Here is a 27072-nt window from a genome sequence, read left to right on the forward strand (position 1 = left end):
ATGAAACCCTGAAGTGTATAGAATTGTAAAGATCTTTTCCCTAGGGTGGGGATTTCAAGACTAAGGGCATACTTTTAAACAAATTGAATTAGCTTTATTGTCACGTACTCATGAGTACAGTGAAAAGTTTAGAAATCGCCACTTACAGCACCATCTTAGGGTCAAAGGTACCTAGGTACAACACTACCCAGGGCCCTAATATTAATTGTGTAAGTCTTGCCCTTGAAGAGTAGAGATAAGGTGAAAGCAGGTACCAACCCCCCGCCACACACACACACACACACACACACAGAGTGGGGGATTTCAAGACTACAGGGCATATTTTTTAAGGAGAAGAAAACAAAAAAGACATGAGGGGCACTTTTTTTTTAACTGTTACACAATGTGATTCCTGTGTGGAATGAACTTCCAGACAAAGTGGTGGATGCAGGCACAGTTACAATGTTTAAAAGACATTTGGATAAGTACACTAATAAGAAATGTTTGGAGAGATATGGGCCAAGTGCAGGCAAGTGGGACTAATTTAGTACCGGAACGTGGTTGGCATAGACTAGTTGGACTGTAGGGACTGTTTCCATGCTATATGACTCTGTATGATTGAAACTTGTAGAATACTAACAAGCTTGGGTAGATGGATATGGAGAAAATGGTACAACTAGTCAGAGACACTAGAACCTGAAGGCATAGCCTCAGAATGAAGGGTTAACCATTTAGAACTGAGATGAGGAGTTTCTTCAGCCAGAGGGTGGGGATTCTGTGGCGCTCGTTTACCGCAGAGGGCTGTGGTGTGTATTTATGATGGATAGATAGGCTGCTCATTTGTGAGGGAATTAAGAGTTACGGGAGAAGGCGTAGCAGGAGAATGGGGTTGAGAAACATATCAGTCATGATCAAAAGGTGGAGTGGACACTGAGCCGAATGGCCTAATTCTGCTCCTGTATGTTTGGCCTCATGAAAAGGCCTTAAAAGAGAATTTTTTTTAAATGGAGCAAATGAATAAAGGAAACAAAGGAAGAAGATGGAGGCAGACGAGCCATAGACCAGGAGCTTGAACCCAGTGCTGCTACTCTGCCGTGACCATCTTGGTCACCAGTGACAGTATCTGTAAGCACACCTATACCAGTACCGGCACCTACATGTAAGACAGTCTGTATTCACACCAGTATCAGTATCTACACTGACTCCTGAATCATTAATCTGTACCCACGCCTATTCTAGTATTTCTACCCAGACCTGAATCAGTACCTGTACTCTCAACTTAACAGTATCTGTACCTGCACCTGTTCAATAATCTGTAGCCACCCTTCCACAGGCAAAGATCCCTTACCACTATCGGTATTTATATCCACACCCATATGAGTATCTACACCAACACCTGTGCATCTGTACTTGCACCCTTCTCAGTATCTGTACCCATACTTGTTCCAGTATTGGCACACATGATGTTGCACTGTCTATACTCACCTGTTCAAGTATTTGTACTCACACCTATAACAATGGGTGTACCTACACTTGAATCCGTAGAGTCTGTACCCACACGTGTGCCAGTGTCTGTAACCACACCACTACCTATTTCTGTGTGCATTACCAGTACCAGTGTCTGCCCTCAGACCTGTTACAGCAGCTGTACCCACATCTATTCCAGTAGCTGTACTCCTACCTGTGCCAGTATCTGCATTCGCCTGCACAAGAATCTGTACCTACACCAGCATCAGCATTGTTACCCTCACCAATGCAAGAATCTGTGTTCATATCAGCACCAGTATCTGTATCCATACTTGTACAAGAATCTGTACTGTCACCAGTATCAGTGTCTGTACCCACATTCTTTCCAGTAACTGTACCCAGACCTGTACAAGAGCCAGTGCCCACACTGTAAAAATCTCTGCCCACAGCTACACAAGTATCTTTGCCTGTATTTGCATAAGTATCTGCACCCAAACCTGTGCCAGTATCTATACTCACACCAGCCTACTACCTGTCCCCTAACTTGTACTATTAGGTGTACCCACAATTGTACAAGTGTCTTCACTCACCTTTTCTGATATCTGTACCTACATGTGTACCAGGATCTGTATCCATTCCTACACAAGAATCTTTGTCCACGCCTATACATGAATCTGTATTCACACCACTGCCAGTATATGTACCCATATTGTACATGTATCTATGTTCACACCTGCATCAATATCTGCACCCAATTTTGTACAAGAAGCTGTACTCACACCCCATATTAGAATCTGCACCCCCACCTGAACCAGTATCAGTACCCACACTTGGAACGGGATGCAGATCAAGTTGCGGCCAAAGCCCAGAGCAGCAGCAGCGTGAGCATGGGCTGAGTCCCGGAGTGAGTAGAGCAAATTTGAGGCTGGAGCCCAGGTTGGCAGCAGAGCAAGCATGGGCCGAAATTTTGAGCGGGGAGCAGAGCAAGTCACAGCCACATCCCAGACCAAGTGCAGACTAAGACCCAGATCAGCAGCAGAATGGTCATGCGCCAAGTACCAGATCAGCAGCAGAGCAGAGCAAATCAGATCAGAGGCCGAGTCCCAGAGTGGAAGCAGAGCAAATCCTGGATGGAGGCCAGTACCTAGAAGCTTCATGGCCTGGTGTTCTGAAGCCCAACGGGCACAGACTCATGTTGCATAAGGACTATAACTTGAGTACTTTATAGACACTTTCTATTCTCATTCTGGATTTTTAATATCTGTCTTCCCATGCTAATTTTTTTTAATATTTCAATTCAGTGACAACCTTAGATCATAGACTTTGTACAGTGTAGAAACAGGCCCTTTGGTCCAACAAGTCCACACTGACCCTCAGAGCATCCCACCCAGATCCATCTCTTTAATCCACCTAATCTAATACAAGAGTGCAGTATCAACACCAACAAGCTCCCCATTGCTTATCTCTCCAGGGTTCCCCATTTCTGCCTCAGATGGCAGTGCTGTAGCAGCACAGCATGCAGGCTCCTGCCTAGAGCTCATCTGCTCCGCCTGCTTTATGTTTTTCCTACTATTCTTTCACTTCTTAAAAATTAGTACTTTAATCTATTTTCCTTCTGTGGACAGCGAGTTTTTGCATGCCTTGTACCTAAGATGGCTCCAAGAGTCGACATTACAGACTTTTCACTGCACTCGTTCAAGTGCACTGATAATAAAGGCTATTCATTCGTTCATTCACCTATTCCAGTATCTGTACCCAGATTTGTACCAGGATGTGTACCCACACCTGTACAACTAGCTGTACCCATACCAGTACAAGAATCCGAGCCTGCGCCTATGTAATAATCAGTGCCCACATCTTGCACAAGTATCTTTGCTTGCATTTCCACATTCACTTCCTTCACTATCTTTAGGTACATCTCCAATTCTCTGCTTTGTCAAGTACCAGCAGTCTAGACAATGATTCTTCCTTATCAATTTTAAAACCTTCTAATGATAAGAAGAAATTCTACGTCACCATAGCAGAAGACCAATGCAAAGTATTTATTTAGTACATCAGCCACGTATCCTGCTTTCACATGTAAATCCCTTCTCTTCAACCCTACTCCTTTCGTATTCATTGATTAATTTGAATGCCTGTAGGAGACTTTGCAATTTCTGCTTATGTTGGCCCCCAGTCTTTTCTCATTTATTCTTCCTTGTATGTCTAATGTGCTTTTTTTTAACCTTCTGTTTGGTCCTTCTGTATTTCATTTAGCTTGCAATTGTATTTTCGACCTGAAATCTGTCTTTAGCTCACTTTTTCTCTATCTTAATTTCTATCTCCATTTTTATTCATTAAGTTTTAGATTTGTTTGTCCTATCTCTTCCTTTTGAGCGACTGTCTGAAACATTCCTTTTTGAAGACCCATTAGTCAGCTAGTTTTTCCTGTCCATCTTGTCCAGCTCTATTCTTGTCCCATTACATTTGACACCCTGCCAATTGATCTTGCTTGATCATCGACCATCTTTATTCTCCTCCATCCCATCATCTTAAACCTAACGATACAATGATCCCTCTCTGATGAAGGGTCTAGGCCCGAAACGTCAGCTTTTGTGCTCCTGAGATGCTGCTTGGCCTGCTGTGTTCATCCAGCCTCACATTTTATTATCTTGGAATCTCCAGCATCTGCAGTTCCCATTATCTCTGATACAATGATCACTACCTCTTTAATGTTCCCCACTGACATTTGATCCACTGCCCCACCTTACTTCCAAGAATCAGGTCTAGCAGCACATCCTTTCTTGATGGACTGGATATGTCCTGGTGTAAGAAATTCTCCTGAACACAATCTAGGAACACTTACCCCTCATCCCTTGCACTACCAGCAAAGCCAATTTATAATTGATTCATTGAAGTCTCCCATTGTAAGAACTCTTATAATTTTGGCACATCTCTAATTTCCCTGCAGATTTGTTCTTGTACATCCTTCTCAATAGTTGATGGGCTACAGATTGTGCTAAGTAATGTAATCTGCACCATTTTTGTTCCTTAGCTCTAGCCAAAAATATTTCCAAAACCCTCGGAGATATCCTCCTTTCTCCAGGACTGCAAAGTACTCCTTAACCAACACTGTCACTCACCCCTTTCTTTCTTTTCTGAACATCTTGTACCCAAGGAATATTTAACACCCAGTCTTGCCCTTCCTCAAACCAAATTTCTGTTGCCACCACAACATCATAATTCCACATGACAATTCGCGCCTGTAATTCCCCAACCTTATTTACTCTACTCCATACATTCACATACACCCATAAAAGCCCTGAGTTAGACTTTTATTACTTTCTCAACACTGACATTTTTCTTCAGCCTTTCCTGACAGAACATCAGCAATTATATTTTTCTTTGTAATCTTTTCATGGTTACCAACTGTGAAATACATTAAGATTTGCGTTACACATTTCTTTTCTTTTAGCACCTTCCCCTCTTCACATGTGAATGCACGTTAGACATGCTGTACGACATAAATGATTTGCACAGGTTTTTCAACTTTAATACAAAGAAGCATGGGTTTCTTTTTTCTTCTTACCTCCTTTGTTGACCGAGGACGAAGTGTTTTCCTATGTTTGATATGGAGAGCACATTTCAGATTGACAACCAGCTTCAAAATTATCATCTTCAATCACTTCATCCATAACGGATTTTGCTGCATCTAGACGCTTTGCTGTTATTACCTGAGCCATTTTCCAATTTATCCTAGAGGTGTGCCATGTCCTTTGCGCACGCACATTTTCTTCCCACTGGCACTTCAAAAGTAAAACCTTCATTTTTCACCTTTTAGAATTTCCTTGAAATATTTATTTACTCTCTGATGTTCCTATTCCTTTTCAATTTGTTGACCTTTTCATTCAGCTTAGCAACTACTTTGGTCAGTTCAGTTGCCTTAGTTTCAGAATCATGTCTCAAACCTGTATGCGAGTTGACCACTTCACCTGGGCATTCTTCATTTTGGAATCTTTCCTCCATAGTTATCAAGAGCACTTCAGACCATTTCAATTTTCTTTCCAGCTCCTCATCCTGTTTCTTAAAATTTCCCTTAGGCAGTTTTAAAGAATAGATCTGCTCTTTCATTCTGCACGTACAGCATTTGAAGGGAAGTGGTTACGTAACACTATTGTCTATAAACTGGTAATCCAAAGAACCAGGCTCATGCTTTCAGGCCATGTGCTTAAATTCAACCATAGCAGATGTTAAACTTTGAATTTAATTAATAAACCTCAAATTAAATTTTAGAATGTCATGAAACCAATCTGGTTCATGTGCCTCCTTTAGGGGAGGAAATTCTGCTGTCTTCACTTACTTTGGCCTACATTTCGGGTCCAGATCTACAACAATGTAGTTGACTTTGAGGTGCACTCTGAAATGGCTTAGCAAGTTGTATCTAAATAAAAGGAATGAACCTGAATGGATCACTCCGCGTCAGCCGAGGCACTGGAAATGACAGTAGTGCACAGTTCTTTTGAGTGTGTAAAATCCTCCCTTGGGGCTTGTGCCAAAGTTTTTGGTGAAGCGTTAGTGTTCTGTCCTGCTTGTTATTTATATGTTATATGATGGGTGGTTGGCATTACTTCTGGTTGTTTTCCAGTGGTTTGTATATCTGCTCCAGTTCAATGTGCTTGTTGATGGGGTTCTGTCGGAACTCCGTCACTTCACCAACATTTCATCAGAAGTGCACTGATGTTACCTTGCAGGGTGATGAAACGTAACGTCTGCAACCAAACACACTAGCTCGGCGAACAAGTCTACAACCTCATCTTCAGCTTCTTCAATAACCTTTTCAACATCATGAGGTCAGAAGTGTAGATGCTCGCTGACAAATGCACAATGTCCAGCAGCTTTCACTACTCCTTAGATACTGAAGCTGTTCAGTTCCAATGCAGTACGATCTTGACAACATTCAGATTTAGGCTAAGAGGCAAGTAACTTTCATGTGACACAGGTGCCAGGCAATGATCGTCTCCAACAAAAGGGAATCGGACCATCACTGTTGACATTCAGTGGCATTATCATAGCTGAATCTGTCACTGTCAATATTTTGGGTGCTACCACTGACCAGAAACTGAACAGGATGAGCCTTTAAATACTGTGGCTGCTGAAGTACGTTGCGGAGTAACCATGTCCCAATTTCTTCAAGCCTACCCACTATCAACAGAACACCATTTAGGAATGTGATGGAATACTCTCCATTTGCCTACATGAGCACAATTCCAGCAACACTCAAGAAGCTCAACATCATCAAGGACGGAGCTGCCCGCTTAATTTGCTTCCCATTGAGCATCTTCAACATTCACTTCCTTCACCAGTGCCTGCCAGTATATCAACAAGATGCACTGCATAAGCCCTTCAGGACTCCTTAGAAGGCACCATAGCAAGACATTAGCACGTTATCACCTGCAAATTCCCACACAAGCCACACATCATCCTGACTTCTAATTAGGTCACTTGATTAAAATCCTGGAACTTGCTGTCTAGCAACACTGGGTGTACCTTCACCACGTAGATTAAAATGGTTCAAGAATACAGCTCACCACTGCGTTTTGTAAGGCATTTAGAAATGGGCAATAATGCCAACTTAGCAGCATTACCTATTTCCTGTGAATGAAAAAAGTAATTTGTTGCTCTAGTGTTCAAAGTTAACTTTGAAGTTAGTCACTTCAGAAGTTAACTTCTGGCTGTTTTCAAGACAAAGTTCCATCATTAATCTGTCTGGGATTTTAATTCTGATTTCAACTAGCCACTCTGATTCATTGGCAATCCCTTCTCCTGTTTGAACTGTTTTTCATGATAATTCAACTGTACTTCCAATACTTGATGTTCAACAGGTTTTAATTGAGAATCTATCAGGGTTGAATTTGCTTCCACAAGTTTATCGTTCCATCATTTAACTGTTTTACTTCTGTGACTGACACTCAAGTATTGTCACTAGTTATGTTTCTCATAAGCAAACTTGTCTTTCGTGCCTGTTTTTCTTTAGCAGATCCTAGTTCCTGATTCTACCTTTGATGTTTTTGCATTTGTGGTATTAGTTTTATTTATTCTAGACAAGATGTTAATCAGTTTAATTCTGTCTAACCTCTTGAGTTTGGGCTGTAGTGGGAGGGCTTTGGCTCCTGCACAATTGATAAACATTCTAGAATGTTACTCCTGCAAAATCTTAGTTTTCATAACTAACATTCTTGGAGATGCTGAGAATTTTATACTTGCCAGATCATTACTTTGTATTAAATCCACACCTTTAAAGGAAAACTTGGGACAATTCCCACAGTTAGTCACTTCATAAGTTAACTTTGTACAAAATTCACGGGTTATTTTTCTTCCATCAAGCCATCTGGAACTCAAATCATACCATCAACTACCAACAATAACCGATTTGTCCAGTAGCTTTCAATCTGAATTTTTTTTAACATGGATTGTTGGAGTAACGTAACACTTCTCCCTTGGAAGCAGAACCTCTAAGAGATAACCTGGCTTATTGTGACATTATTTAAGGGAAAATTTTCTTGTCTATTCTGAACAGCATTCCCGTTCTAACAGGTTCTCAGGGAACATGCTTCACATGCATCATTGTCACTAAAATCCATTACTTTTACCAATACTTAACTTTTTTGAATACTCCTGAAGCATATTATTCTCATTCATTTCCCGTTACACTTCCAACAATTTGTTTTTACAATTTCTGCCTTATAGCAATGTAAATATACTGGTTTCCTAACAGTACCTTCATTCTTTATCATTTCTATTAACTGGAACAGTTTTCCTTAAACTAATGTAGTCTAAGCTTTTCATTAGCCTGTAATGCTTTTTAACTTCAATGAGAGGAAGAAGTTCTCATTTTGTTTCCTTTTTTTTCCTTTCCACGACATTTACTTTCGCTGGAGTTCGTATTCAAACCTCATCAATTTGCTTTCAAGTTTTCTCATTTCTTTCTTCCTTCCTTTTTCAAGCTGCTTCATCTGTAGTTTAGCCAGCTCAGACTGTGTTCCACTTGGCTTAAACTATTCTTCCAACTCCGATGCTGTGCAATTACCTCAACTACATCTGCTTGCTTAGCCCCTCATCCCTATAGTTTTTGTACCTTTGACTTTCACAACCTTCCTAAAGTATGGTAACAGGACTGGATGCAATACAATAGGAATTTATCAGATTTTTTTTAGCATCAGAAAAAGATGTAACTTTCTGTTAACTGTAAGTCCTGCTCATTGCTGCCCACATTTGCTTCTGAAACAACTGCTCCCTGTCGCCCTCCTCCCTACAGATCATCTTCTTCCTGATCCTCTATCTTCCAGTCACTCCTCACCCCAGGTGTCAAATTTGCAGACTCATTCCCATCTCCAGTCTTCCAATTTTCAATCTCTCCCCTGTCAAACACACCATTGTCATGCTGTGCTCTTTTTAAACACTCTGCCATCTGGCCTCACCCCCTTCCTGAACCACTGGCTTGCAGCCTCTGTCTCTTGCCCTGACAATTCTTTCACTGTTCTGTTTCCTGAACTTGTATTCCCATTCAGCATCCCAATCTGATGCTACAGCTCTGCAATTGTGAAGATGCTAATCCAGATGGTGCCAGATCACCAATCTGTGACTGTTATAACCCACATTTTTTTTAAACTTTCTGCATCTCACTTCTGAATCGTTGCTGTGTGGTGCTGGAGAGAGGCAGAAGTAGCAGCTTCAAAGTCACATTTTAAATAAAAACACACAGATTATAACAACTGTAGTTCAGCACTTCTGCATCGTTGGTGTTTGCACTTGCCCAAACCTCGAGCTCTGGCATCCGACCAGGATCTTGATCTGGGAAGGTTGAAGTGGGGATGAGGCTGACTTCTACGCTGATCAATCAGAGGGAGAATCTGCAGGTAGGTAGGTTGTGGAAAAAGAGTTTGGCATAGAGAGAGGTTGCAAGTGAAGGATTGGGGTCACAAATCAATGGGTTAGAGCGCAGCAGAAACCATTCAAAATAGCACTAATCTGATCATGTGGGAAATAACTTTAAAACTAATCTTGCGATGCTCAGAGTACACGTCCTGTCAATTTAGCAGTATTGAAGCAAACAGTGTTAAACATGGATGTATATTACTCTAGATGTAGCGTAACTAAAGTTTTATGAGTTCCTTTATAACTTCCCTGTTTCTTGTTCTTGTACCCCTATTTTAAAATCTCACATCTCAGAATTCTCAAATGTCCTGTCACCTGTAAAGATCTATGCAATGAATATCCCCATCCCAGTTTTGGAAATAAAACTGTATGTTCCAAGAACTTAATTTAGTACTGTCTGCGTTCTGTACTTATTGTATTTTTGTATCAGATTATCAGCAAATTTTTTTAAACCATAGCTGAGAAAACCTCTAATTCACTTTCCTTGTCAATGTCCAATTATTAGCAGGTATAAACTTTTGGAGTCCAAGTTAGAAAGCACTCTAAAAAAGTCTCTTGAAATAAAAGAAGAGAAAATTGCCAGTCTTGAAGCACGATTAGAAGAATCAACAAATTTGAACCAGCAACTACGGCAGGAATTAAAGACGGTAAGTTCTCAACAAGTTACAAGCAGCATTTCCATTATTTGCTGTTCTGGTAACTGTAGTTTGAAAATTTAAGTTCACAAAACTTAGAGATGTTTTAAGATTTTAAATCACAAGACAATCCGAGATGCGTGTTTCACAAATGTGCATTAAGTATATGCTAACGGAAAAGGAACACTGTCACATCCAAATTCCCCTTCCAAGTACACCATCCTGACTTGGACTGCTGTTCCCTTCCTTGTTTCTGCGTCAAAATCTTTGAACTTCCTAACAGACAGCTGTTTGGAAGTACCTTCACAACCATTTTCTTTAGAGCTGATAGAGTTAGTAATAAATGTGCACCTTCTTCATGATACCTTTTATCCCAAGAAATAATAAGTTAGAAAAACACAAGCAGCTGGAGAAACTCAGCAATTCTGGAAGCATCTATGGAGAGAAAGCAGAGTCTATATTTCAGCGTTCTGAATAGGTGTCACTGGGCCTGAAACGTTGACTCTGCTTTCTTTCCATTCATGCCATTAGACCTGCTAGTTTCTCCAGCTATTTCTGTTGTTATTTCAGATTTCCAGCCATCACAGTTCTTTGTTTTTTGAATACAATAGATTATATTTGCATTCTGGCAAGTTTTGAATGTTATGTAATAGAACTTATAAATAACACAAGCTGTGGTTAAATAAGACAGAAGTGACTATGATGTCAGTGGAGTGCACTTTGGGTCAGTGAACATAATTCTGATATTTTTAAAATTTTTATTGAAAAGGATAGAACTGATCAAAAAGTTAATGTTCTAAATCAGAGTAATTTTGGTGGTGTTAGGCAAGAACTTTCAAATGTTGACTGGGGGTGGCTATTCACAGGTAAAGGGATTATTGGAAACTGGGAGGCCTTTAAACATGAGATAACAAGACTATAGAGACAGTTTGTTCCAGTTAGTATTAAGGGCAAAACTGGTCAGTGAAGGGAATGCTGGATGAGTAGGGGAATTAAGGCTCTGGTCAAGAAATAGGAGGCATATGGTAGGTAATTCAGCTGGGATCAAGTGAATCCCTAGAGGAGTTTAGGGCAGTAGGATTATACTTAAGAGGGAAATCAGGAGGACAAAAAGGGGATAATGGGTTAGCTATAGCAAATAGTTAAGGGGAAAGCAAAGAATTTCTACAAGTACGTTAAAGGCAGAAGAGTAACTGGGAGGGATCAGGGCCCCTTAAAGACCAGTATGGCTGTTTATGTGTGGAACCACAGGAGATGGGTGAGACACTGAATGAATATTTCATGTCAGTATTTACTGTGTAGAAGGACATACAAGCTAGGGAACTTGGAAGTAAATAGCAATGTTACAGAAGAGTGCTGGAGATCTTAAAACACACAAAGGTAGATAAATCCCTGGACCTGACCAAGTGTTTTCCGGGACTTTGTGGGAAGCTAGGGAAGAGAATGTTGGGCCCCTTGCTGAGATATTTGTATCATTAACAGCCTTGGGTCAGGTGCCTGATGCCTGGAGGTTGGCTACTGTGATGTCAATATTTAAGAAAGGCTGTAAGGAAAAGACAGGGAACTATAGATCGGTGAGGCATACTTTAGTGGTGGGTAAGTTGTTGGAGGGGATTCTGAGAGACAGGATTTTTATTTGGAAAGGAGAGGACTGGTTGGGGATAGTGAACAAGGCTTTGTGCATGGGAAATCATGTCTCACTAACTCCTTTGAAAATGTGACCAAAAAAGGTTGAAGGCAGAGTGGTAGACTTTGTCTATATGGACTTCGTCAACGCTTTTGACAAGGTTCCACATGGTAGTCTGGCTAGTCATGCTGGATCACATGGGATTTGGAGGGGGAAGCTAACCAACTAAATACAAAATTGACTTGAAGGTAGGAGACAGAGGGTGGTAGTAAAGAGATAACACGGTGTGAAGCTGGACGAACATAGCAGGCCAAGCAGCATCAGAGGAGCAGGAAAGCTTGATGTTTTGGGTCGGGACCCTTCTTCAGAAAGAAGGTAGCAAAGAGTTGCTTTTTGGACTGGAGGCCTATGACTCATGAAGTGCTATAAGGGTTGGTGCTGGATTGACTACTTTTTGTCATTTGTATAAATGACGTGGATGTGAATATTGGAAGCGTGGCTAGTAAGTTTGCAGTTGACACCAAAATAGATTGTGCAGTGGACAGTGAGGATGTATCAGTGAGATTGATCAAATGAGCTAATGGGCTGAGGAGTGGTAGATGGACTTCAACTTAGATACATGTGACATGTTGCATTTTGTTAAGGCAATTCCTAGGCAGGACCTGTATTGTTAATGGTAGGGCTCTGGGGAGTGTTGCTGAACAAAGAGACCTCGGGATGCAGGTGCAAAGTTCCTTGTAAGTTGTGGTGCAGATAGACAGGATGGTGAAGAAGGCAGAGTCAATAAAAATGCTGCTGGAAAGCACAGCAGGCCAGACAGCATCTGAGAAGCAGGGAAGTCAGCGTTTCAGTCCGAACCCCTTCCTGAGAAAGAAGGCATTTGGCACACATGCCTACATTGATCAGTGCATTAAGTATAGGAGATGGGACATCATGTTGTGGCTGTACAGGATACTGGTGAGCCCACTTTCACGGTACTGCTTACAATTCCAGACAGCCAATCTATAGAAATGATGTTGTTAAATTTGACAGTGTGCAGAAAAGATTTACAAGGATGTTGCCAGGACTGGAGGCTGAATACCTCTGGTTTTTTCCCCTGGAGTGTCTGAGGCTGAGGGGTGACCTTTATAGAAGTTTATAATATCATGAGGGGCGTGGAGAGGGTGAATACCTAAGGTCTTTTTCCTTGTGTGGGAGAGTCCAAAGATAGAGGGCATTGGTTTAAGTTGAGAGGGGAAGATTTAAAAAGGACCTGACGGGTAACTTTTTCACAGAGAGTAGTGCGTGTGTGGAACAAGCTGCCAGAGGAAGTGATGGAGGCAGGTATAATTACAACATTGAAAGGCATCTAAATTGGTGGCTTGGTAGCCAGTGAAGAAGCTTTTCTAAAACTACAGTGGGATCTTGATCAAATGGGCTACTGGCCTGAAAAATAGGAGATGGAATTCAATCTGCATAAAGGCAAGGTTTTGCATTTTAGTACAACAAACAAGGGTAAGGCTTGTACAGTTAATGGTAGGGCCTTGGAGAGTGTTATAGAACAGAGAGACTCAGGGTTTGAGGTATATAATTCTTTTAAGTTTGCATCCCATATAGACAGGGCAGTTAAAATGGTGTTTAGTACACTTGCATTCATTGCTCAGTTCTTTGAGTATAGGAGTTGGGAAGTCATGGTGAGATTGTTGAGGATATTGGTGAGTCGTATTCTGGAGTACTGTGTCCAGTTCTAGTTGCCCCGTTATGGAAAGAACATTATTAAGCCGGAGAGGCTCAGAAGAGATTCACCAGGATGTTCCTGGATGTGGAAGGTTTGAGTTATAAAGAAAGGCTGGATAGGCTGTGGCTTTCTTCACTGGAGAGTAGGAGGTCGAGAGGTGACCATGTTGAGATTTATTAAATAATGAGGGGGATTGGTAGAGTTAATGGTTGTTGCCTTTTCCCTAGGATAGTGGTCACAAGACTCGGGGTCACGTTTTAAAGGAGAGAGGAGAGAGATTTTAAAAATATTTGAAGGCAATTTTTTTTACACAGAAGGTGGTTCGCATGTGGAATGAACTTCCTGATGAAGTGGTGGATGTCAGTACAACTGCAACGTTCAAAATATATTTGGATTCGTACATCAGTAGGAAAGGTTTGGAGGGAAATGGGCCATGTGAAGGTTTAGTTTGGGATTATGTTCAGCATGGACTGGTTTCCATGCTATATGCCACTATGACTCCATGTTTTATCAAATACTGTCTGAGTTTTAGCAGAAATAATGTTGTGGAAATCATGTATACAAAAGTGGGAATAAAGAGTAGACAACATGGCATGTACCATCTGTACTTTTAAGTTTCAATGTCTGTACAAGTGAGCCATTTCATCACGTGTAAGTTGTCGAAGAGCTTAAGGACATCAGCCTGAATTTTGGGTCAAATCTGGTGAGAGCGTTGTTCTGGCTCTGTAGTGCCCTATGCAGGTGCCCTTAAAGATGCTATCAGAACATGCTCCTGTCAAACAGATGCAATGAAAACCAGTGTGTACATATTTAAAAGCATGAACACCATCAAATTAGATAATTAAATGATAAGTTGAGGTGCTGCAAGAGAAGTACAACATTACTTTGGTAGATGTAAGAAATATAATATGTGCAACCTGATCCTTTTGCTCAATATCTCAGTAAAGTACAAATGTAAAGTAGTTGTTTCCAGGGCATGGAGGAAGTGCACCTGTTCAAATTATTTTTACTGTGTTATCTGGCCCGTTTTTTAAGAAATACAGTGATTGTCAGGATGGTTTGCTGGGGTAGGAGGTGGTTTCCCATTCATATTGAAGGCTGTTGTTCCATGTGAGATTTGCAGCTATGCCTCCATTATAATGGCTTTGAAATGTAGGTGGCCCAGCTCTTCATTTGTTTTGAATAATTTTGAGTGATTGGAATGTTTCTTCAATCTAAAGTTTTAATTGGTTGTTTCCAACCAGTAAATTCACCAAGTATTTTTGAATCAGTTTGATTACCAAAGCTTCTCATGAGAATATCTCTCAATTTCTATGATGCTATTAGAGAAGCACCGGTCTAATGAGATTAATGAAAGTAAAGAAATTAGTATTAGGTTTAAGTAATCTGAGCCAATGTTCATGAAAGCTTTAGAAGAACTCACAGTTACATGTAAAATTCTTAAGGGAGTTGACAAGGTAAATGTTGGTAAGATTTTTTTTAAACTGGGGAACCTGAACTGGGCATCAAACTATCAGATCAGCCATTTCGAGTGGAGTAGAAATTCTTTCGTTCAAACTTGTGAAGTCCTCAAACTTTGGAAGTTCACAGACGTTTGAATGTATCATTATTGAATATATTTGAGACAGAACTTAGTAAGTCATGAGATACTTCAGGAATTGAGGGATGTATGAATGCTCCTTGAAGTTCAAGTTAAGATAGAAAATCAGGTATGATCATATTGAATCGCTGAGCAGGTTCAAAGAACTGAATGACCTACTCATGTTCATGTTTTTATTTTCAAATCTGTGATCTCTGCTACCAAGAAGGATATGGCTAGCAGGTGAATACGAATGACACCACCTTACGGTGAGAATGTTTTCTTGTTAAGATAATATATTCATTTCTGGAATTTGAACTGGGGCATCTTACTGATGTCTTGTGTTTTTGGGTCAAAATCCTGAATCTTCGCCACATGGTGGTTCAAGAACATAACAACAGCCCTTCTCAAAGACAATTAAGGATAGGCACGAAGTACGATCTTTGCCAGCAATGTCCATTCTTTATGAATGTACAAATGAAAAAACCATTAGAAACTCCTGCTCCATTACTAGAGAACACTTGGGAGCTGATTTATGATACTTGGTCAGCCAGCAGTGTATAGAAGGATGATTACGATGCTGTGATTAACATTCCATGGAAGAAACTGTTCTCTGTGAAGACATCCAGAAAATGACCTGTAATATAAATGACAAACATTTCAGCTGGATCTGTAAAGGTAGGAAATGTGCCTGAAAAGCTTCCAGTTTCTCTCTGATTTGCAGCTCTCTTCAGCCAGATGAACACAGTTTGGAGAAAAATAAGTTCTGCCAGAATGTTTGACTTACTGTCTTTGGCATTGGAAAGTACCCAATTAGATACTACCTAATTATAATACAGAACCCACCAAAGTGCTCATTTATGCATTAATTCTAGGTGTGCATCTGACCTTTGGTGCACTCCAGAAGAAATCAGTTCCTTTGAGGAATTTTCATCTTCAGAAGGACAGAGATTGCTAGTCTTTGTGCAACGGTTGGAGAAATTAAAGACAAGGATTTGGTGTGGCCATGAAAATATACAGTTCTCATTGCATATAAGTGAGGCATTCTGTGCTAATCTGTCAAAATACTGGTTTCTGATGAAAAATTGCAGGATGTAAAACATTAAGCCTGTTTCTTCTTCCACAAACGCAGTCGGACTCATGGAGTGTTTCCATCAATTTCTGCTGTTATTTCAAGATGGCATAGTCTTGTAGGAGTTAAGTAACAGAGAATTTAAATTGGTCACCCTGCAGCATACAAGTCTTGCCATCTACAGTGTTCAGGAAGGCTGATGTGCCACATTTCTCCAAAATACCATGGTCCTTGTTTGTAAGCTCAAAAGTCTTTGGACATCTGACTCTGCTGTCCTTTTTGCAATCTTTCTCCTGCAAAGGGCAACAACAGACCAAAATGTCATGTGGACATCCAATACCAAGTTGATATTTAGTTTCAAATTTACTACTGGGCAGATGCATTACAAATACCACTGACATGTAATTGAAAATGTATGCCGACAGTAGGGGAGCTGACTGGGATATGATACATGAGGTTTGGGTTATATGTCAGTGGTGGATGGGGGATATGGATGTAGGGAAGTGCATTTATCTGCATCTATGGGTCCTTGCTAAATTTTGGTGTTTGCGATCACAGTTACCCAACATAAGTAATCAATCATTTATAAACAATTGTCAGAGAGTTTGTTCAGAAGTAGCAGTTTAGGTATGATGCATGGGTTAATTAGGCATAAAAGGAAATATGCTTCATGACAGACAAGAATGCACCACCAATTCCAATCCCATTCTGTAGAATGGAGAAGAGCATAATTGACTCCTGCAGTTTGGAACAATGGAAAGTTCATCCTTGATGTTTCGCAGTCTTTGGTGGTTAACAGCCTTTTGTTCTTCCATCAGACTCTTGATCTTGTTCCAAGAAGATTATGGCTCATTCCACTGGTCTCCCTCTCTCTTTCTACTACTACCTGTTGATGCACCTCATTTTGTACACTGGCAACCGATATTGCATCTTACCTGTCTGAACCCTTTTCATCCCGTTACCATGCCCAATTAATTATGACATCATGGTCATAAAGGTAGAAGCAAAGAAACTGCAGATGATGGAACCCAAGGTAGACAAACAGGAGGCTGGAAGAACACACCAGGCCTGGCAGTATCTGGAGGAAAGGAGCAGTCAATGTTTTGGTATTATCCTTCTTCAGGACTGGCTGTGGGGGTAGGAGCAGCAGCAAATAAAGAGGGGTAGGGTGAAGGGCTGGAGGCAGAATGGCAGTGATTGGTGGACACTGGTGGTAGATATGATGGTAGTTGGTCGTTGGGAGGGATGAATCCGATTGGTGGCTGGAAGGGAGGGTCAGAAGATGGAATGAAAGGTGGGGGATCAGTGGCAAGGTTATTTGAAATTGGAGAATTCAGTGTTGAGTCCTCTGGGTTGTAGGGTGCCCAGGCAGAAGATAAGATGTTCTTTGAATTTGCATTTTGATTAGCTGAAACACTGGAGGAGGCCGAGGATGGACATGTCGGAAAGGGAGTGGGGTAGGGAGATGAAATGGGTGGTTAGTGGGAGGTTTGGTTGGCCATTGCGGCCCAGGTGGAGGTGCTCAGTGAAATGGTCACCTAGTCTACGTTTGATCTCACCGACATAGAGATGACCACATCGGGAGCACTGGATGCAATAGACTAAGTTGGAGGAGCTGCAGGTGACTACACCTCCTCCCACCCTGTATCCTGCAAAAATTGCATCCCATTTTCGCAGTTCCTCCGTCCATGTCATATCTGCTGTGATGAGGAGACATTCCACTCCCAAGCATCCTGGATGCCCGGCTTTTTCAGACAAAGCACCCAACCCCCCACCCCCGTCATCAGACGGCCCTCCACTGTGCCTCCTCCATTCCCAGCTCCACAACTCTGAACAACCACCCTTCCTCCAAACACGCTAAAGATAGTGTCCCCTTTGTCCTCAGTTTCCATCCCACCATCCTCTGCATCCAGCGTACCATCCTCAAACATTTCCACCAATTCCAATTCCACCTGCAACATCTTCCACTCCCCACTCCTCTCTGCCTTCCACAAGGACCATTCCCTTTGCCGCTCCTTAGTTCGCGCCACACTCCCCATCAGCCACTCCAACCCACCTGGTATCTTCCCGTGTAACCATAAAAGATGCAACTCTTGCTGGCACACCACTTCCCTTACCTCCGTTCAAGGCCTTAACCAGCCTTCTAAGTGAGATAGAACTTCACCTGCATCTCTTCCAACCATGTCTATTGCGGGCCAGTGCTCTTGATGTGGTCTTCTCTACGTCAATGAGAGCAAACATTGACTAGGTGACCATTTTGCCAACCACCTCTGACTGGTCCACAACGGCCAACCTAACCTCCCAGTCACTCTCCCTCTGACATGTCCGTCCTCTGCCTCCTCCAGTGTCGCAGTGACTCAGAATGCAAATTTGAAAATAAACCTTATCTTCAGCCGGGGCACCTTGCAACCCGGAGGATTCAGCATTGAGTCCTACATTTCAAATAACCTTGCCACCTATCTCTCGCCTCGCCTTCCAGCCCCACCTGCTCCCTTCCATTCGACCTTCTGACACTCCCTTCCAGCCACTAACCAGATTTATCCCTCCCATTGATCAACCAGGTCGTACCTAGCACCAGTGCCCTACTGAAACTTGGGTGTGAATGAATGGAATAAGTTCCTGAGTGTTCTCAATGAAATTAAATTGACAACACAAAGTGAAGAAGGTGCTGTACTGCGGGATGTTGTCACTGACCTGGAGCTTCTCACCTTTTTCTACTTTGATTAAGTGATCTCTTATTCACTTCTAGCGATACATTGGCTTAATGTGCTTTTTTTTCCTAGTTCTCCATCCCTTTTGCATTTCAGAGGGAGAGCAGCTCTTTTTATTAAAAACCAAAAGAACTGTGGATGCTGTAATTCAGAAACAAAAACAACGTTGCTGGAAAAGCTCAGCAGTTCTGGCAACATCTGCGGAGGAGAAGACAGTTAACGTTTCGGGTCTAGTGACCCTTCCACAGATCTCAGAACTTCAGATCTAACCCTGACTTTGTCATCAAGCCTGCCGATAAGGCTGGTGTTGTCCTTGTCGGGTGTACTGACCTTACCTTGCAGAGACTGAGTGCCAGCTCTCAGATACCTCCTCCCACCTTCCCCTTAACCATGACCCCATCATGGCACATCAGGCCATTGTGTCCACTGCGATTACGGATCTCATTTCATCCAGTAATTCTCCCCCCCAATGCGCTTCCAAGCTAATAGTCCCCCAACCTCGCACAGCTCGTTTCTACCTCCTGCCAAAAATCCACAAACAGGACTGTCCAGATAGACCCATTGTTTCAGCTGTTCTGAGGAAGGGTCACCGGACCCGAAATGTTAACTCTGTTTTCTCCTCCACAGATGCTGAGCTTTTTCCGCAACTTTGTTTTTGTTCCAGCTCTTTCTGTTGACTTACTGCGCTCAGTACTATATTCAGTACAGCTCATCAAATCTATGAACGGTCTTTTCTGTTTCTGTCTCAATTTCCACCATTGCCTCTGTGAAGTAGACCTTTAAAATTGTTGAGGTAAAATCATAAGCCCACATCATGGGGCTCTTGTGTGGTGGAGAACTAAGTCAAAAGAATAAAATAACAATAAGGCATCCCTGTATAAATCAGATCAGTCAGCTCAATTTGTCCCATGATCTTGTGCATTTGTCATCTTATCATAATCCTGTTGCTGAGTTGCTGTTTTTCCATTACTATTGAGACCAGTGACTGAGGTAGATGCTATTATTCTTCTGGATGTTTGCATAAATAGACCACATGGCCTCCTGCTGTATCTAATGCATATGTTCATACATGTAATACTCTGAATTTTCTACGGGGGCAGAGTAGCAGCATATTTACGAATAATGTCCAGATAATCATCTGGAATGGGTGGCTTCTGTTTGCTGTTACTACTATTTTCCCTTAATCCACTCCAGTATGCCCATATGTTTTAGCTGTGTGAATGAATTTGGCAATAGTGAAATAGGCATGTCAACTTGTCAGGAAGAATTTCATGGATGCCCTAGAGCCAGGGTTGGCATGTGGACGGGTAGGATAACTTTGAGTCAAATGCCCACGATTACTGGTCCTAGCACACACTCATTTCTCTTGCACTCTTTTTCTTTTTTGTGTCCTCTTACTCTTGCATCTCAGTCTCGCGCACCACAGCCTTCTGAACATCAAAAGCTGTCCCCCATTGTACTTCTCATCTGGTCCAAGCAAAATTGTCTTGTTTACTGGATGCAGTACCAGCAGTGACCGTTGTTCCTGATGATGCTGTTGGGATAGAGAGCTGTAGCTCTCAAAAGTGTTAATTTCTCCCTGAGATGGGAACTGACTCTCACCCTGAGTAAATTCATGCTTCTCCAAACAATATTTGGCTCCAGGCTTGACACCGAAATTTTTCCCAGAGGCTGATACCCAGTTCACCTTGCTGGTAGAGTTGTCAATGGATAGCCTAGTTCTTTAGATTTCCCTGCCCTGAAAAGTAGAACTTTCAGAAGTCTTTGTGCCATGAAAACCCTCAGCATGATGCTCGAGAGCACAAACGTTCATCATTTGTTTAACTTTCAAACTCTAGAATATACTAAAGTACTGGAAAAAATGCTGATGGATCTCCAAGGCCTTCAGATTTTCATTTTGAATGCAATGTTGCAGAAAACTTTATCTATCACTGCATGAAGACAATTCAGTGCTGTTTGGTTAAGGCATGCAAGTTAGAAATTTTGAGATCTTTCACTAGCTTTGGTTCAAGAAGAGGCACCTACATAAATAGAATGGTCTGTTTTATTGATGAATTATGCTGCAGTGCAGAATTAGACACTTGGTACTACCCAATTTGCAAACATCTATTTGCCGCAGTTGTGTTGAACAAGTTTTATTAACAATTGTTCCTTTACAAAAAGAGGAAAACTATCCATAATAAAAGTTAATCAACTTTTTTGCCTACCTATTACCAGCAAGCTGAGATTCAGCATTTGAATATTTGAAAGACAAAATTGCAGTGACAATCGGAATACCCAGGAACTATTTTCTTAAAATTAAAAAGCTAAAACAAAGAACGTAGAAAAGTACAGCACAGTACAGGCCTTTCGGCCCACGATGTTGTGCTGTGGAATAATCCTAATCCAAAAATAAAATAACCTAACCCAAATTCCCCTCAATTCACTGCTGAGCATGTGCATGTCCAACAGTCGCTTAAGTGTCAGTAATGACTCTGCTTCCACGACTACCACTGGCAAAGCATTCCATGCGCTCACAACTCTCTGGGTGAAGAACCTCCCTCTGACATCTCTATACCTTCCTCCTAACTCCTGCCCTGGGGAAAAGTCTCTGGCTATCGACTCTATCCATGCCTCTCATTACCTTGTACACCTCAATCAGGTCACCTCTCTTTTTCCTTCTCTCCAGAGATTAAAATCCGAGCTCAGTCACCCTCTCCTCGTAAGACGAGCTCTCCAGTCCAGGCAGTATCCTGGTAAACCTCCTTTGCACCCTCTCTAAAGCCTCCACATCTTTCCTATAATTGGGCGACCAGAACTGAACACAATATTCCAAGTCTGGTCTCACCAGGGTTTTGTAGAGCTGCAGCAAAAAAGTAGATTTAAAGTATTTATTTTTGTTGCAGCTTCAGCTATTTGCTCATTATTATGATAGCTCGGTATTGTTGTAAAGAGAAGCATTAACAAACTTATTGCAAGTAGTAAATGCCCTGGTATGCAACCAAAAACAGCCTTTGATAAGTTTAAGTTCTAAGGGGAGTGATTACGTAGCATCTGTCAAAACACTACCTATCAATCCGTATCTAGACCAAAAAGACTGACAATAGCTGCACTGTATAGAATAGAGTCCCTCAGAAAACAATCTGAAAATTACCTGTCTTCCTAATTAAAATCTGCTATAGTACAGTGTGTATTGCTTGCAATGAGTGACCTTTGACATACTTAATTTGCCATAAGAAATCAACAGGAAAATGTGGAGTTTTCCATGCAAATTTGGGAGCAAAACTTTACTCTTCCACAAAGCAGGATTAATGATAAATAATTTTTATTTAAAGAATTGTTGTCTTGGAACATGAGAACTATGTAAGGTATTATTTATAACTCAACAGCATATTCATAACGTCCATGGTTGCAGGTGAGAAAAAACTATGAAGCTCTCAAGCAGAGACAAGAGGAGGAAAAAAATGTGCAGTGTCTGCAAGGTAGACCTGGTGAAGAAAAACAGACTACAAGAAAATGGGAGCGAGAGAACCAAGAAGTAACTCGCGAACTGTTGAAGGTTAAAGATAGACTAATTGAGGTCGAAAGGAATGTAAGCTTGTTTCATTTCTTCTATATAGAACTATATTAACAAATTGCTGAAATCTGTGGTAACTTAAAAGTTGCGTAAAACTATGAGTTGCATATTCTATTAAATCATTCTAATGTAAATATGTTCCCTTTCAACTGAAATTATACTTCTATATATTCTCTACAGAAAGTTGGCCCACTGAAGTACAATTTCAATTGAAGTATAAATATTCACTGGTTTATTTAGACTGTTTCTTTCGTGCGATGTCTTATTATAAAGAGACTGCTGACATTAAGCATAATTTGTATTTTTATAGCTCCCTTAACTTGATGTGCAAAAGGAGATGGTGAATAGCCAAGGTCTTTTCCCTAGGATGGGGCAAGCCCAAAACTAGATGGCATAGGTTTAAGGTGAGAGGTGAAAGACTTACAAAGGTCCTGAGGGGTAACTTTGTCATGCAGATGGTGGAGTGTTTACGGAAAGAGTTGTGAGAGGAAGTGATGGAGGTGGGTACAATTTCAATATTTAAAGGACATCTAGGTAGGTTAATGAATAGTAAGCGTTTAGGGGTATGTGGGCCAAATGGGACTTGTCAGATGTCCAAATTGGACTGAACGGTCTGTTTCTGTGCTGTATGACTCTGAAGAAGGTGCTCTGAGCAATAATTACTCATTGAATGAAAACGTTATGATAAGGAGTGCACTGCTTGGTATTGTGGTATAGACAGGTTCATTTGAAGCACTCGAGGGAATTGGTGATTATTTGGATAGAATAGTTTGAAGGAATATGTGGAAATTAGAGATTGGCACTAGGTAATGGCCATTTGAAGAGCTGCTATGTGCTTGATGGGCAGAATGGCTTCTTGCACCATAACAATGCTGTGATTCAATAAAACTTTCTATGGTACTGCACTGGAATAGATGTAGACAAGATATAGAAAACAAAAAGCCAAATGACTAGAAGTTTGGTCAAAGACAGAAAATTTAAGGAGTTCTGACAGGAAGACCGAGGGAAGGAAGATTACAATGAGAATGACATCTTTTTGGGAACTTAGATTGGTGAAACTATGACATTGATGATTAGGCAAAAGGTGTCTAGAAGCAGAATATACCAGAATTGGAAGAATACAGTATTCTGGGGATTGTTAAACTAGGGGAGTTTGCAGAAATAGAAACGTGTAAGTTGGAATTAGGTGGAGTTTTACCCACTGAACTTAACAGAAGTATAAGTAGTTGTTAATAATTCGCAGGATGTGATCCGAAGCTGCAATCAGCATTACATAAGTTGCAGATTGCAAGTAAACTGTGGCTGTGCGCAGTCCCGGGAGCAGGATCAGTGGTTAAGGAATACTGGGGTAAAAATGATGTCTTCTAAATATTAAATTAGAAAACAATTTATTTTTAATGTAGAACCAGATGTCTGACAAAAAGGCTGACATTGAACAAAGCTGATGGGTCTGGAGATGGTGATGAAGTGATACACACGTGGAACTTAGCATCATGTTTCAGATGATGTTGCGTTTAGATGGCCATCAGAAGAGGGATTCAGGAAGTAACATTGCTGGCATGAAATGAATATTACAGGAAGATTTCTGGTTGTGACTGCGCAATTAAAATTGAACCAGGCAAAACCAGTCCAGATCGACTGGATAGCATGAAAAGCATTGAAGGAGAATTGTGTAACCAACTCCATCAAAGGCTGCAATCAGATTGTTAAAATTGACATAATCTGTAATTTTTACATAACAGCCTTTTCATGGTGTGGCAGAGGTGGGAAACCATTTGAGAGTTTAAATTATCAGAATAACATTAAGTTAACTTGCCTTCTAAAGTCCCATGAGCTGAAAACCTCAATTAAAAAGAAACTATCTCTGGACCTGATAACCTTCCAAACTTTCATTAAAATAATAATAGCACAAATGTTATTCCTTTTAGGAAAACCTATAGATTTTGAAGATAACTTGGACTAAATATGGAAAATTGAATCAAGTGAAATGGTGAAGTATAAATACATGGTATCATGCAATAGTGTGACAAACCTCATGTTGTTTACATTGCAAGAGGAGACTGGTAGTTGATGGCCAAGTACTCTCTGTAATGGGTAAGCAACATAGGTGTGATATGTGCTTGACAACTAGCCAAGAACAGCATTCGTAATAGCTTATTTGAATCCTCAGGATCTTGTGGCACTGTGGTTGTCTTCCTACCTCTGAGGCTAGGATTCAAGTTCTGCCTGTTCCAAAGTTGTGTAAAAACATCAATGAACAGGCTGATTAGAAAATATCTATTTGAATTCTACTTTTATTGTACAATTCTACAACTGGAAGTCGTGAATTCACAGAAGGGAATAGTGTAAAAAAATCAGGAGGAACGGTAAATTAGGGAAAGCATCTTGTAAGTGCAGCCTACCCTTAATTGCCTAAGACCATATTACCTTGTCATTTAGCAGATCCTGGTGCATTCCATCAGAGACTGCTCTGCCTGATTAACCGATACCACCCAAAGCTTTCCTGTCCCATTTGACATTGCAGTACCCAGATTTTTTTCAAGTCCAGGGTGAAGGCTCGCCACGTCGAACTTTGCCTCCCACTTTCCGCCTTGCTCCCTGAACCCTGACAATATGCCTTGCTCATGGCCTCTATGGTTTTCTTGTGTTCCTCCTAAGGAGGAACAAAAGGTGGTAACTGCAAATAATACCTTGAACTGTAGCTTACCATACCCTCTAGTGCTGTTCCGGCTGCCTCCCTTATATCTTGACAAACTGCCCCCTACCATCATCATCACATTTGGAAAATTGTAATCTAATCAACCAGAGTCAGCATGGCTTCATGAAAGGAAAATAGTGTCTGACTAATTTATTCGAGGTTTTTGAGGAAGACTCAGTCAGAGTAGATACTGAGGAACCAGTATATGTGTTGTATTTGGACCTCAAGAAGCCGTGCAACAAGGTACCTCACGAAAAGTTCATTCATAAGACAAGAGTTATAAGTCATAAGATGGTGTCATGGGTGACATATTGACATAGATAGGTTAGCGATCCGTATACATTGTAGTTCTACAGGAATCAGGGCTGAGACTGCAACTATTTACAACATACTATTGACCTGGAAGAAGGAAAGGATGCACAGCAACTAAATTTGCAGACAACACATAAATGGGTGGAAAGGCAAGGTGCAAGAGGAGTACAAAAAGTTTACAGAGAAAAATTGATAGGTTAGGTAACTTGGCAGAAAGTTGGCAAATGAAGTATAATGTTGCAAAATGTGAAGTTATTTTAGAAAGGTGCACAAAAGGAGAGTATAGTTTAAATGGAGGAAAAACTATGGAAAGCTGTAATACAAAGGGTCTTGGGAATGAAACACACAAAGCTAGTGCACAGGTGCAGCTGTAAATCAGGAAAGCTAATAACTGGAGTTGAGAAATATGAGGGGGCATCTCACTGAAACATAGAGAATACTGAGAGGCCTGAATAGAGCATATGTGGAGAAGGTGTTTCCATTAGCAAAAGAGACTAAGACCCTCGGGCACAGCCTCAGAATGAAGGGAAAGCACTTTAGACCTGAGATGAGGAGGAACTTCTTCAGCCACAGGATGGTGAATTTGTGGAACTCATTGTCACAGAAGGCTATGGAGACCTAGTCATTGGTGTCTTTAAGATAGAGATAGATAAGTTCTTGATTAGTAGTGGGATCAAGAGTTTAGGGAGAAGGCAGGAAAATGAGGTTGAAAAACAGACCAGCCATGCTCGATAGGCTAGAAGGCCTAATTCTGTTTGTATATCTTGTAGTCTATTGTTGATTGGAAAGTTGGCCCTCATTTCAAGAAGTTTGGAGTATCAGAGTGGGGAAGTCTTACTGCAACTGGACAGTCTACTGCTGAGACCACATCTTGAGTACTGAGGTTGACCCCCTTATTTCAGGAGTGATATCACTTCATTGGAGGAAGTTCAGAGAAAGCTCACTAGATTGATCCCTAATATGGAGGGATTGTCTTATGATCAGAAGGTTGAAAAGGTTGGGACTGTACTCATTGGAGTTAACAAGAATGAGAGATGATTTCATTAAAACATATTGAATTATTAATAAGCTTGACAGGGTAAACACTGAGAGGAGGAGAGTCTAAGACCAGGGAGCACAGTCTCAGAACATAGTGGTGCCAATTTCAGACTGAGATGAGGAGGAATTTCTTTTCATAGAGGGTTAAGTGTCTTTGGAACTCCTTGTCACTGAGAGCTATGGGAGGAGGATCCTTGTGTATAATTTTGGCTGTGATAAGTAGATTCTTAATAAAAGGTTGTAGGGGAGAGGGCAAGAAAATCAAAAAAAGTCATATATTGGATCGGCCATGATTCTTTTGAATGGTGGAGCAGGCTTGAGGGACCAACTGACTTGCTCCTGTTCCTATTTTATGTGGTCCGTGTCCCTTCCTCTGCCTGCCCCCAGCCAAGCTTGTTCTAAGCTCATCCAACATGCATGCACTTCACTGATTAAGGTGTATGGACTCATTAGCTAAAGGGGATTTGAGTATGTCCAGCTGAGTGTCAGCTTTGCTCAACCTCTCCATTTGAGTTAACTAAAGAAACCCTCCTGAAGCCATTTCTTTAACCTACATTTTACCCAGACCTTTGGCTGACTTCAGTGAACAGCCTGTAAGCAAGAATGACCACTGCCTTTATGTCTCCCTGATTGGCAATATGTGATTCTCCTGACTGCTTATGATGCCTGTAAAGGACTGACCACTGCCCACATTTGAAGAGAAGACTGTCCTTAAGGAAGGCAGATGTGATCACGCCTGTAAATGTGGGTGGACTGCACCAGTGACT

General features: G+C 41.2%; 1 protein-coding gene across 13 annotated transcripts in view; it reads left to right on the forward strand.

The window, feature by feature from the left end:
- LOC125454694 (girdin-like) overlaps window positions 1-27072 on the forward strand; it is a 322453-nt gene that overhangs the window by 168623 nt on the left and 126758 nt on the right. For 10 of the 13 annotated variants that reach the window (XM_048535750.1, XM_048535754.1, XM_048535755.1 and 7 more), the window contains 2 exons: window positions 9866-10007; window positions 22096-22272. In XM_048535750.1, the coding sequence (XP_048391707.1) occupies window positions 9866-10007; window positions 22096-22272 (319 nt within the window). The remainder of the gene's footprint in view (window positions 1-9865; window positions 10008-22095; window positions 22273-27072) is intronic. The other 3 variants (XM_048535751.1, XM_048535753.1, XM_059648516.1) reach the window with 1 other exon arrangement.

The sequence above is a fragment of the Stegostoma tigrinum genome, chromosome 9 (assembly GCF_030684315.1).
Source record: "Stegostoma tigrinum isolate sSteTig4 chromosome 9, sSteTig4.hap1, whole genome shotgun sequence".
Lineage (NCBI taxonomy): Eukaryota > Metazoa > Chordata > Chondrichthyes > Orectolobiformes > Stegostomatidae > Stegostoma > Stegostoma tigrinum.